Below are 14,188 nucleotides of genomic sequence, written 5' to 3' on the forward strand. Positions count from 1 at the left end.
CAAGAAGGGTCTGAATTATCTTTCCATTGAACTAAATAATGTTTTTTTCCTGACATCCATTTTAATTTTAATAATTTAATAGCTTCATACCATTCATCATTTTTGTCTTGATTTTGATTTGATTCATTTAAATCACTTTGAGAATTGTCTTCATGACTCTCATTTTCACTCAAATCATCATTTTAATTATCAGGATCTTGTTGATTTTCATAACCAGGATCATTTTCTAAATCATTATTATTGATTAATAGATTTGGAGGTGGTCTATGATCTTTTGGATCTTTATAGAGTTTAAGTCTGTTTCCGTGGAGAAATGATGTTAGTGGCCTAAGTGTTTTTAAATTTAGTAACTTGTAAATTAAATCATGCCTATTTTCCAGTATAGAAAAAGGACCTGTCCACTTAGGTTCTAATTTCTTTTTCTTTCCTATGTGAACTTTTTCTTGTTTTAGTAAAACATGATCACCGACTTTAGTTGATTTATCATAATATGTTTTACTTTTAAGTTTTAATGTATTTTTCTGGAGATTGGGTAATTAATTTTCAGGAATTAAAGCTGTGTCTATTGATAAATGCATTTCTCTTCCAAATATCAGATAATACGGCGAAAACCCGGTAGATTGAGTACTTGGACTCATCCTAAACGCCATCATGATACTAGGTAAAACTTCGGGCCATGTTGTTTGTTGTTCAGAACAATACGCTCGTAATGATTGAGCCAATGTAGAATTAGTTCGTTCACATGCTACATTGCTTTGCGGGTGATACGAACTTGTAAAATGTTGTGTTACATTGAACATTTTGCATAGAATGTTGACTAAGTTTGCTAAGATTGCTTGCATGTCTATCAGAAACTAAATAACGACAAGCTCCACATCAAGTGAAAATTTCAGAATTACGTTGTAAAAGTAGATGAAATGGTTGTTTTTGCTGACGTTGATGCAATTGGCACTGACGGAGTGAAAGCAGGTATAAGCGAAAATAAACCTGATGTTGAAACTGGCGCAGATGTTGAAGTATGACTAACAGTTGTTCCGGCGGGAATTGAATTTGTTGTTGCTGCTGGTTGCGAAGCTTGTGTTGTTGATGGCAATGCTGGATACAAAGGTGCAAAATGAGCAGGGGTCCTTAATGTTGGTTTCGGAGCTCTTGTTAGTAACGAAGCTGGAAACTTTGGCCTTTCAATGTGGGCTGACCGGATTGGTTTGATTGGCGACGGAAGTGATGAATTTTCCCAAGCTGGTATGTAAGGATGATTGAATACTGGCGATGAATTGTATTGTGGTGGTTGTTCGACCAATGGAATTGTGGTATCGTCACTGTGCTTATTATGAAAATCTTTATTTTGGTTAAATATAATGGTTTCCTCTTGATCCTGGCAAGAGTCTAATTGGTCGCAATCTGTTTCACGCTGTTGGTAGTGCAACGGTGTTTTTTCTTTTGACTTTCCTGATGGTAACATGGTTTTATTGGGTCCTCACCATTCTATTGTGTGGATGTTTTCGTACTTCTCCAATTGTATTGCTTTACAGCACAATTGAGGGGTAAGACCAGTAAACCAACTAGAAAGATCAAGAGACTCGCTATTTTAATAAAGAAAACATCAAAGTACTGACATTACAATTTTACAATATAATTTCAAAGTTAAAATAAATTGAAAACATTATTAAAGTACAACATGTAATTACAATTAATTGTTGAATAATAAAATAATTATTGTTATAAATTTAAACCTTGTAAGTTATAATACATATTAGTTACTTATAAACTTTATTTAACTTTTCCAAAATAAAAATAAAATAAAAATAATTCTAAATATAAATTATTTTTCAAACTAAGAACTTGATTTAGTTTATATAGTATTCGGTTCAGACTTAGCAACAACAATTTCCATAGTTTCCGAACTAACTGCCAAAACAAACGTAGTATTGGTCAAAAACCAGGCCAAAACTCTAAATTATATGAAAACAGTTTTTCTTTAGTTTCTTTAATTTCTTGTTTCGAAATTTACCAAATTATATTTTAAACATATATATAAACGTTTTTCTTTTATAATATAAAACAATTTGTTATTAAAAATATACACGACATAATATACAACAATCATAATTTATATGATTTAAGATATTTATAAATGTCAATATTACTAATTTATTCTGTTCAAATAGCTTAAAACCACTCAAAATTGCCTGCGTAGTTTGACCATTGTCCAAACACATGCTACTTGGCATTTTCCATCAAAATTAAGTAATAGTCAATTTCGGTCAGAACTGAAGATAAAATTGCATAACATAAATGTTATAAATGAATAGAGGTTATTCTGACAACCTGATATTAAATATTCTAGTTGCCCTAAGATAATTTAAAGTAACCGCTGATATTTACTTTTCACTTTATACATAAAAGTCGATAAACATGATAAATAACTGTAACAAATGGCCATACATAAATTAGTCAATAAACTATATGAAACAAATAAATTGCAAAATTCTATTACAATAAGAACTCCCGGGTGAGAAGAGATATGGGTGTCATACACAGTATTTGACATATATTAGATATACATTGTTGCTTTAAGACAATCACTCTCAAGCATCCTCGTCGCTTTCTACGGTTATCGTGATTTCTGTCTCCGCATCCCTCCTTTTCTTTGTTAGTGGTGTGCACTCAAACTTCACAGTTGACCCACGTTTCAGACATATGGTTTCTCCATGTTCTTCGGTATCCCTCATTGCCCTCAAGGCCTCATCTTCCCGTTTCTGGTTCCTGCTATTCTGAAATGACAACAATCCATGAGTTACAAATATGAGTGGTGATTTTAATTTATAGTGAAAATTATGTGCATCTCCCTACTGCTAGTAGGTTCTATCACTAGTTTGTTTTAATTTGCCCAACTCAAGACCCCTTTTCGAATATTTGTATATGATGGTTTGGGGGATTTTTATTCATTCAAATTAAAATTTCTGGTAAGTTTTTTTTACAAGATTTGTGTATGGATGAACTAAAAACTGTGAGTGGATTTTTCTATACAGATGCAAATTAAACTTCACATACCTGGATGTCAAAATTTTCAGCAATAGTTGCTAACTGGTTGGGTCCAGCCATTCTCACTAGCTCTCTATACTCAGTCATAGACATTGTGAAGCTTTTCCATCCTGTACCATTCTTCTTCGGAGACTTCAGATGGATGTAGGTGATTCCACCAAAGTTGTTGATAGAGACAGTCTTGCTGGAACCAAAGGTTCCACTTATCCTAAGGATGGACTCCTCATCGGTTATGGTTCTTAATTCACTCATGTTTTATCAATGTAGTTTTAAAATTAATTATAAAACTGATACATTTGATAAGTATTTGACCCTTATTTATAGCTATTACTTATCATCCAACACAAACAAAACCCCACTCGTGATATTTTCGTTGGACAATATCTTCTCTCGTGACTATTTAGTGGTGTTGATAATGAATGGACCCCCTTTTAGTGGGAGTACTTATCTTCCCACATTAACAAAATGGTGTTTTCGTTGGACAATTTTTATCACCCCACTTTCTGTTCGTATTTGCTCATTAGTCATTTGATTTAATACCTGACACTGTTGGTCTCCTATTTCAACGCTTATCTGATTTTGTATATTTGTCTTAAAGACGGGGCAATCACCAACTTTGGAATATACGTAACGTAGTCCTGGTGTCATCGCTGCATATGCACTCATTTCAACACCCTCAAAAATTACATCGAACATCAATCACGTAACGAGTTTTGTGCTGTGAATTACGTAGCTCCCTTGTCTCAACACACCACATCTGAATATCGAACTTCTTGGTATTGGTACACATTCTTTGTGCACGTCAACGATAATGGATCACATCCTTTTATAAGAGAACAATCTAAATTGGTTTTAGTGTTTTATATTTTTTGTGAAACTGATAAGTTCAATATATATGAATGAAAAGTCCTTCGGTAAAACCTCGCTATTCAAATTCTGGAAACCTCGGAGTATTGATCTGAGTATGAACTTTTCTCTATATGATCGTTCCTTCTGGTTTTTTTTTCAGTAGCTTACTGCTCAAGATACCAAATGGACAACTCGTGTATCGCTTGTATTCACCTTTTAGAAACCGGAGTTGTCTCTCCTTACACAAGTCATGGTTAAGATGTGGATGACATTCCTCGCATATTTAGTAAAACAATGGTCAAACGAAAGAAAAACACGAGGTCAAGTGCTTCAGCCATCCATTTTATACTACTCATTTGTTTGTTTGACCCGAAATAACTTGATACACACGATGAAAATCACAGCTGTAAAATGCCAGACTGTGACATATTAGATGGTATTTAAATGTTCACGTTGAGTTTATGAAAGAGACAAACGATGATGAGAGGATTTTAGCCAACCATATTTTAAAAGTGGCACTTATACTTTGCTTTCTAAGGATAACTTAACGCAACATGATTTGAATGAAGCATTTCGAAAACAGTTCTCATCGTTTAATGATTATGTGGCTCAGGGATCTGGTTGGACATTGAAGCAAGTTTTACACTAATAAGTTCCCACAATACAATACAAACCATTAGGAGGTAGCAGTTACTTTGATCTACCAAAGTCGTTAAAAGATTCGCATTCAATTATTAACATAAAAAAACAAGACCAAAAATGTTTTCTCTATTCAATATTAGCGCGCACACATCCTGCAACAATAATTATCCTCAAGTTTGGTGTCTTTTTGCTGTTAATTATCAGGTGCATGTCTATATTCGTTGACTTCAGACCTTTATTTTTAAAGTATATTTGGATGTTACTATGACCTTCATTATCACTGAAGTGGTTGTTTAGGGTCCTGCTTAATTATTTCTCCAAGTACTGAATTTTCTAACTGTATTGAAAACCCATTGCTGGCCTTCTACTGTTATTTGCTCTTTGATCGGGTTGTTATTTCTTTGAGGCATTCCCCATATCCATTCAATTGTATTATAATGTAACTTTTATCTATTATAATTAGAACATAGAATATTGGCTTTTTAAACAATTGAATGGAAATGTATCTTGTACTAACATCATTTAGACATAATAAATCAGACATTCTGGAAATTTTTAATAGTTATTACCTTTGTATATTATAATGTTGTTTGCACCAACATTTACGTTGAAGTTTGTCTGTAAATAGAAAAAAATAATAAGCATTTTGAGAGTATTCCAATTTATTGCATATTACACTTTATTTTATAAATTAATTGTATTGGAACAAAATATTAATTTTCATTGTTTAAATTTTATAACAAATATAAAGTCATTTTCTTCAATCGTGACAAATGTGAAAAAAGCAAACTTGTGATATGTAATAATGTCAAAAATTAAAAACAGCATTCATTTTTGTCAACATAATTGAATTAATGTAATTGTCTTATACATTAGAGTTTTTTACATAAGTTTTTTGTACCATGTAAGTAATATCACAGTTTTTTCCCCATTCATATAACTTCTTTTATATTTTTTTATGAAACCTTATTAGTTGTTTGTATTGGTAGTTGCAAAAACCGTATTTAATACTCTATTTCATACATATGTACATGGGTTTTGTCAGAATTAAAATAGTTTTTCCATTTTCATTTCTTGTTATTTAAGGATCTCTTTCAGTTGACTTTGAAAAAATTATTTGCTCATTGTTTAACATAATTAAGTGACCTATTGTAAATATATATATATGTTTCTCATTTTGCAATCATCTCACATTTCTTATTTTAAAATATAACTAAAGTGAATATCTATTGTTAATTAGTTTTAATTAATACTTACTTAAAGCACAGTCTTCTTTGCTATCTAAGCACGATAGCATGGTTAACACCTCTTTTCTGCTTGAATCATCTAAATTGCATATCATACATGGTAGGTGGCAAACCACCAAGTCTTAAATTTCCTCCTTGTGATATCTCAATCTATACATAACATATTCCATTTTTTTTTAATTAACAAATTTTTGCAAGTATGAAATAAACATGGATTTCTCAATATATAAATATAGTCTTTGGAACTAATTAGTTAGTTCATATTACTATTAGTAAATGTAAAGCAGTATACCAGGATCTTCACTTGTGGATGGATCACTTGTGGACGACAGGTAAGCTGTTGTTGTATCTTGTTTAATATCACTTGCTGTTGGATAAGTTGCTGTTGTTGTTGTTGTAAAGTTCTCAAATGGTGCTGAAAAATTATATATATAAAAAAATTACATCCAACACTGTTAACAATACTTTTTATATGTTTTTTTAAATTATTTTACTACAGAACAAAATCATCATTCCTTATTACTGAACTCTTTATTGTAATACATTCCTTGCTACAGCCAATAATATAACTAGTCATACATTCCTTGCTACAGTCAATAATATAACTAGTCATACATTCCTTGCTACATTCAATAATATAACTAGTCATTCACTATTGTTAACATATTCATCTTGATATTATAATTGGTTGTATATTTTGATAACGTTTAAATAAAATAAATAATTAAAAATTCTATTGTTATTATCACTTTTTGTTAATATCTTTGAGGGTTAGTATCCTAATGTTTTTAATATATAACTGGACTCATAATGGTATACAATTGTCTGTCTGTCAACAGAGAGAAAAAACCAACTACATTCCTATAGTGAAGTGTACCTCTAGATTACATATATTTGGTAATTGAAAATGAATATATAATACCATCAGCAATAAAACATCTTATATACAATCCATTGGAAAATACAGATAAAGTTTTAATTCAATAATCTGTCATGTATCATATTCATTAACTGTCTGTCTTTCCTTAATTGTTTTCTTCTATTCTCTTGCACATGATTTTCATATTCAATCTTTGATGCCATGTCCTCAATTTTTGTGTTTTATATAGTTTCTATGTGTCTCATGGCACTCAACTCTTCCTTTTGTTTATTGCTAAATAATGAGGTGTTTGTCCTTTCCTTTTGTTTATTGCTAAATAATGAGGTGTTTGTCCTACAATTACAAAAAATAATATGGTTTATACATTGCTTGTCAATATGATGTCTGATGTTTTTTTTATGAAAATATTCTGTTGTTTTTTTTCATGGACATTTTCAGTTGTCAAATCATTAGGTTTTTTTTATGAAAATGTTCAGTTGTCAAATCATTAGGAATTTATTTTTATCACACATAATACTTAACATTTTTTCCCCAAGGAAATTGTACATCAATTACAAAAAAAAGAAAAATAATTTAGTTTAATTACATTTAATATTTGAAGATGTGATGTCTGTTGGTTTTTTTCATGGAAATAATTTTGTTTGTCCATGTGATGTCTGTTGTTTTTTTTTCTCATAAAAATGAATTTGTTATCTTCATCATTAATGATATGTGATCACACATAAAACTGAACAAATTTACAGGAATAAGATTTAATGTCAAATGCACTTACCCTTTGTCTTCTTTTCCATTTTGAGTCGTTCTTTGTCTTTTGTCTATATGTTCATTGTCATTTTTCTTTTCCTCTTGAGTTCTTTTTCTGTTCTCTGACAGTAAAATCAAATTCCTACTATTTCTGAAAAAAAAAATCCTTATCATAATAATCATTCTACAAACATGTCAAAGTGTTTGATAAATTTCTCAGTTTTTTTAAACATAACATGTACAACAATTATTTTAATAAATTGGTGTTTGAATACATAGTAAATAAATTCAGCTATGTGACTTATACTTACAAGAAGCGTTGGTTGTTTTCCCTTTTGCAATATAATAAATATTCTGATAGTCTTTATTTTACATTTTCAGATCTGAAAATAACAGTTATATATTAAATCTTTCTCTTTTTTGTGTAGGGGAGGAGGTATATGAAATATGTATTGCTCTAATCTATTAAAAAAATATAAAGAAAATGTATGTTTTTTTTATAACTATTCAAAAATATTTATCTCAATATTTATCATACTCACATTTTGACTTGTGTTTCTGTCATTTCGATTTCTTATTTTATCTCAGGAGTAGATCCAAATTTTTGTGATAAAAATCAAAATATTTTTTTCCCTTTTATAATGCTAACCGTATGCCCTATTTCCTTCTATTTTTTTTTCTCTCTAGAACCTCCTCCCAAAAACAATTTATCATTATATCAAATGCGTATTTTTTTTTAATATATTCAACTTTCTTTGTTTGATCTTTTCATTTATTTTTTTTTAATTTTTTTTTTCTTTTTGTACCCTTCTCAACAATGTGCATTCTGTAATATTAAATAAGCTTTTTTTTGGCCCCTTGTGCATGGTTTTTATATGAATATATAATATTTTTTATAAGTTGATCACAATATAAAGATGAATGACCTATCTTATAGGTCATTTATAGGTCATTTAATACTAGGTCACTTTGTTATTACATATCATTGGGGAAAAACACATCTGGACTTATCACTAGTTTATTGAACTTTCTAGACCTTCCCTTTATATTGTATTATGATCTATTTGACTGTTTATTAATTTATCTACATTTTGCTGATATCTAATGATATTTATGTATCTAACATATGTTCCAAAATTTGTCCAAAATTACACAATATATCTTTCAGGAATATACATTTTCAATAGTTCATTCAAGGGACCAAAGAAAGCATAACTATTATATAAGAATTAACAATTTTTTTTATATATAGAACGTTTACAAAGTTCAATAAACTTTGCAAAGTCCTTTTTTTAAGATATAATACCAAAGTAACCTATAGATCATTCAACTTTATATCTTGATTTTAACAAATATTGACCCTCTATACGTCATGATGTATGAATATTTAACACCATTATATATTTTGTTTAGTCATTGGTAGTGTCCATCATTATTAGGTAAAAGGTGTCCCTGTATTAATGTTTATTTTATAGATACATAAACTTATTATAAATTTTTAAGAAATATCACAATTCACATTAGAAATATAAATACATGTAGGAGGAGAAATTTATTTCATCACAAAAAAAACCAAATTCCATCAGTATTAGGTAAGCTGGTGTCCCTGCATACTTACAGTATTGCGAAATACACATGGATACCTTGTGTAATACATGGACACCTTACAGTATTGCGATATACACATGTACACCTTGTGTAATACATGGACATCTATCAGTATTGTGAAATACACATGGACACCTTGTGTAATACTTACAGTATTGCGAAATACACATGGACACCTTGCGTAATACATGGACACTACATTATTGTGAAATACACACGGACACCTTGCGTAAAATGGACACCTTACATTATTGCGAAATACATGGACCCTCAAGTGACCCCTTATGTAGTTAAAACACCATCAATTTTTTTTTTGTTAAAAGTAACTTGTTAATAACGACTGCAGCAAAAACACCTAGTATTACCATATATGCATAAGAAACAAAACAAATGTTTTGATATATTTTAATATGTTATTATAACAATGATATACAAGTCTCTAGCTAATCCATCGGATGGTTGTTTATGTGTTGTCTACTTTGTTCCAATAGTTTATTGAATAATCAGAATTGCATGTCTCTTTTCATAAGTTCCGTTTGCTTAGCTATTAATTTCTGAAAATTTTGGATTTTCATGTTCCTTTTCACAATTTTTTTGTTCACTATGGTCGTAGTGGCTTCAATATTTAGCGTCTCTGCATCGTTTTAAGATTTAATTCTTTATTTTGTATTTCAATTATTTTAAGATCACCCGTTCGAGTGATTTTAAACTTATTTTATCAACTTTATTCAAACTATCTTTCATTTTCCATCCTTTAATTTAAACAATGTTAACTAATCTTCGTAAGTAGTCATGAAGACTGGAATATTCGGATTAAACCCCTTTGTTTTTGCTAGTCATATAAGAAATAGATGTCATCAGTAGTGTAGTATCACTGAACACCCAAAGCCCCTTGAGTGTAGGTACATAATTATAACCCCCCTTTCATTGATTGATTGATTGTTGGTTGCTTTACGCCGCATTAGCACAAAAAGGCTATATCGCGGCGAGAGCCAATTCGAATATTTTTACAATTCAAAGCATATTTTTAAAATAAGACAAAAGGTCCTTCAATATACTAAAATTCTTGACTAAAGCAAATTGAGTATATACAAATAAAAATCAACAGTAAAATAGCGTGATAAAAATTAAAATCGATTTAAATATAACATTTTTATATTTTATAATAAATTCCAATTTCTTTTAAAAAAGCAACAATATTTGTAAATGGAACATTATTAAATAAATCATACATAGTATTGACATTGAAATGCTTCTTACGAATATCAGCAAAGTCAATACAATTAATTAAAACATGTTTAATAGTATACTTGCAGTTGCAAGGAACACATTGTGGTTCATCTTCATTTTTTAAGATACTCGTGTGTTATTCTAATATGACCAATACGACATCTAGTAATAACACACTGATCTTTTCTGCACATAATATTATCAAAAGGTTTGCCTAAATTAGGTTTAATTTCATGCAATTTATTATCGTCTTTTTTACTCCATTTATTTTTCAATATATTAAAAACATATTCTCTAATATTAGATTTAAAAGCAGTATATGGTATATCACAGTTGAAAGAGGGTCACCAAGGGCATTCTTTGCCTCAAGGTCTACAGCTGTGTTTCCAAGGATTCCAACATGACTCGGAACCCATAGAAATATTATTTCTTTCAGAAGAATTTTTAAATTCCTCATTACATATAAAATTTTCAGGATTGTTGGGTTTTTAATTTTAGTATTTCGTATAGCTTGTAAGCATGAAAGTGAATCCGAACATATAATAAATTTGGATTTATCTGAAAAAGCAATAAATTTCAAAGCCAAAATTATTGCTTCTGCTTCAGCAGTAAAGATGGATGCATCAGATGGCAAACGGAGGGTTGCAGCTCTGTCCCTGAAGACAGCAGCAGATGTAACTCTATCACCATCTTTTGATCCATCAGTATAGACAGTTGAAAAATCGAGATAATCCGCTTTAATTTCAAATGGGGCCATAAATATGAGGGGGTTATAAAATATTGGGGTCAAAGTTTTTTTCTTTTTAAAAATAAGAGGGGGTTATAAATATTTTGAGGTGAAAGTGTAAGCACTTTATAAATGTTCACTTTTAAACACTCTAATAATATACTGATGCAATGCGAACCTTCACACCCTATTTTGAATAACTGTCACTCCTTATAGATTTACACTTAAAAGCATTAGCTACATAAACATATGTTTTAACAAACAAAAAGAGATAACTCTATCTGGTTGCAATGTCAAACGTACTTTCGAAAGAAAGAAGAACTGTAAGTAAATGTTAAGAATCCAACATATCTTTCAATTGATGCATGCTTCGGTTATTTTTAATGATGTACCTTTTTTTATTATTTGAAGGTTCAATTTTTACCAGGAGAAGAAATAAAGAAAACACATCACTTGATAGCTTGGTCCTTTGCATACCGACAAGCAAGGAAAGGTCATTGGATGCAGTTTGCAATTGATCACCATCGTTTTAAAAGACGTATTCACACGACTGAGACGATAATTACACCTATTTTGTCTCCAGAACATAGATTGAAAATATACAACTTAATTACATTTAATATACACCATACACACTATAACCCCAAAAATTTAGAATAATAGTTTTTACCATCATTGTGACACTCCCAGAATTTAAATAGTATAAAATCACTGTTAAAAGTTGTTCACGACATCAGTTTTAGTGAAACAAAGTTACTGACAACATTCAGAAAGAACACAAAGATTCTTTTCAGCGTAATTACGTGAAATTGGTTAAAGAAACGCCGGTGGATGTTGTAACAGACCATCTATACCAGGCTGGAATACTTACTGACGAATTGAAGGAAGATATTTTACAACAGTCGAATTCGTATTCAAAAACTAGACAGCTGATATCTACTATTCAGAGAAGAGGTGCACAAGCATTCGAAAGTTTTTGCTCTGCTCTTACTTTAGAGGGAAAATCAAATCTGGTTAATCTTTTGAAAAGTTCAATAACTGATACTTCAGGAGTGAGCAAAAATCGATGTATGTTACCTATAGGTGGAGACATAATTGTTGTGCCTAACGAATGGTGTGATAAATTGTTGATCCATATTCGCAAATACGAGAAAAACTCCACAGGTGCTTATATTCCAACCAAAAAAGGAATAGCTTTGAATTTACCACAATGGGTGCTTTTGGAAATGTATGCTAGTGACATAGATGATGCTATAGGTCAGATGATTGATGATGTTGACGGAAATCCCGAAATGACATTTCATCTTGGTAAAGGTGTGTACGTTACTGTGAATAGAATATATCAAACCGTAGACGTGCGACAGCGTTGGATGATTCCCAATTCAAGCCAAGTTGTTCCAACAAAGAAAGGTATTTCTTTAACATACGATAAGTGGGAAGCTCTTAAAGGAACATTTACTGAAGTAAGACAGGTTGTACAAGAACTGGAAAACATTGTTCCTTGTATTCTAGGAGAAGATCACCAAGAACAAGAGAGCATGTTAAACTGTTCAAGTTGTAATCCATTCGGGGAAATTTTGTAAACAGCTGTGTATAAAAGCATTGACTTCGTGTTATATTGTCATTAGGTCTTTTACTCGTTCAGGAAACAACATGATGTCAAGAACAGTATCATGTGATACTGGATTAGTTGATAAAACTGAGATGCCACCTATAACGTTTTCTATGGGAGGTAGAATACCATCTCAGTCAAGTGTGGTTTCAAATATATCGTCAATATGTGAAAAATACACCATGCATATAAACATTATACAGTTCTACTGGCATTAATGTCTACAAGTTTAGCTTTGACCAGTGGAATGATTAAGACTAGTGCGCATTATAACTATACAGACTGTAAAAAGATCAAAGGAGCAGAAGATTATCAGAGCAGTGGAATCAACAACACATCATGTGGATATCTAAAACAGTTTGATTTACCAGAACAATATAATGATTTACCAGAACAATATAAAGTGACTATCTGCACCCACCAAAAACAAGTTTGGATAGGTATTCGACATTTCATCAGAAATATAACAAGTGGCATATTTTTAAACAAAAGACAATGGAATTACCTACAGAGAATAAGATCAACTATTAACCAAGCCTTGAAAAGAGCCGACAATGCGAACAGATCATAGACAACAGCAATTATTTATACATATATTAGTTTTTGCTTTTAAAAATAAACTTATCTAGAATATGTATCAAGTCTTTTGTTTTTTTTGTTTTTTGTTTTGTTTTACTGTGTATAAACACAAGAAATCATTCTGAACGGTTTTCATGCATATAGCAGTAAATATCATAATGCAGCATTGGAAGTAATTCTCAATAATGGCTAAACAACGAAAAATGAATCACACACACACACACACACACCAACACACACATACACAATCCGCAATCAATTAACATTTGAAGAACAAATGTGTTTAAATATCCAACTTACTTTAAAATATTTTTAGTCAGAATGAGTTCATTAAACTATGAGGACTACTTACACAAAATATGGTATGATCTAAAACATCCGGCATCATTTACAGGCCCTGATAAACTGTATCGCATAGTAAAAAAAGATGGAAAATTTAAAATAGGAAGACATAAAATAAGGCAATGGTTACAGGATCAGGACTCGTACAGTTTATCCAGAAATACAGTGCGTAAGTTCAGAAGAAGTAGATATGTTGTCAACACGATAGACAGTTTATGGGAAATAGATTTGGCTCAATTTGATAGCTTTCAGAGTGAAAATTTAGGTGTGAAGTATTTGTTTGTTATTGACGTCTTCTCAAAACATTTGTGGATAGATAGCCTGAAAGATAAAACACATAAAATTGTGCTGAAAGCTTTAAAAAAAAATCTATCTGGAAGCCGAAGACCAACCTCTATCCGTTCGGATTTAGGTAAAGAGTTTGTCAATAAGTATGTACGCGGTTATCTTTCAAAAGAAGAGATAAACACATACTATTCTCAAAATGAAACCAAGTCAGCTGTTGTGGAGCGAAGTATCAGAAGTATTAAAACAATCATGTACACATATTTCAGACATAAACAAACGTATAAATACATTGACGTTATACAGGATATGGTGGCGAGTTATAATAAAAGACCGCATCGTTCACTAGGTGGATATACCCCATCCGAAGTGAACAAACAAAACGCAGATGAAGTTCG

General features: G+C 30.8%; 1 protein-coding gene across 1 annotated transcript; it reads left to right on the forward strand.

Annotated features, from left to right (window-relative positions):
- Positions 1-11,558: 11,558 nt before the first annotated feature.
- Positions 11,559-12,641, forward strand: LOC134719511 (uncharacterized). Its single transcript, XM_063582504.1, has one exon. It carries the CDS (start codon positions 12,043-12,045, stop codon positions 12,553-12,555), a length of 513 nt encoding a protein of 170 aa, XP_063438574.1. The 5' UTR covers positions 11,559-12,042; the 3' UTR covers positions 12,556-12,641.
- Positions 12,642-14,188: the final 1,547 nt, after the last annotated feature.

This window comes from Mytilus trossulus, chromosome 5 (genome assembly GCF_036588685.1).
Source record: "Mytilus trossulus isolate FHL-02 chromosome 5, PNRI_Mtr1.1.1.hap1, whole genome shotgun sequence".
Taxonomy (NCBI): domain Eukaryota; kingdom Metazoa; phylum Mollusca; class Bivalvia; order Mytilida; family Mytilidae; genus Mytilus; species Mytilus trossulus.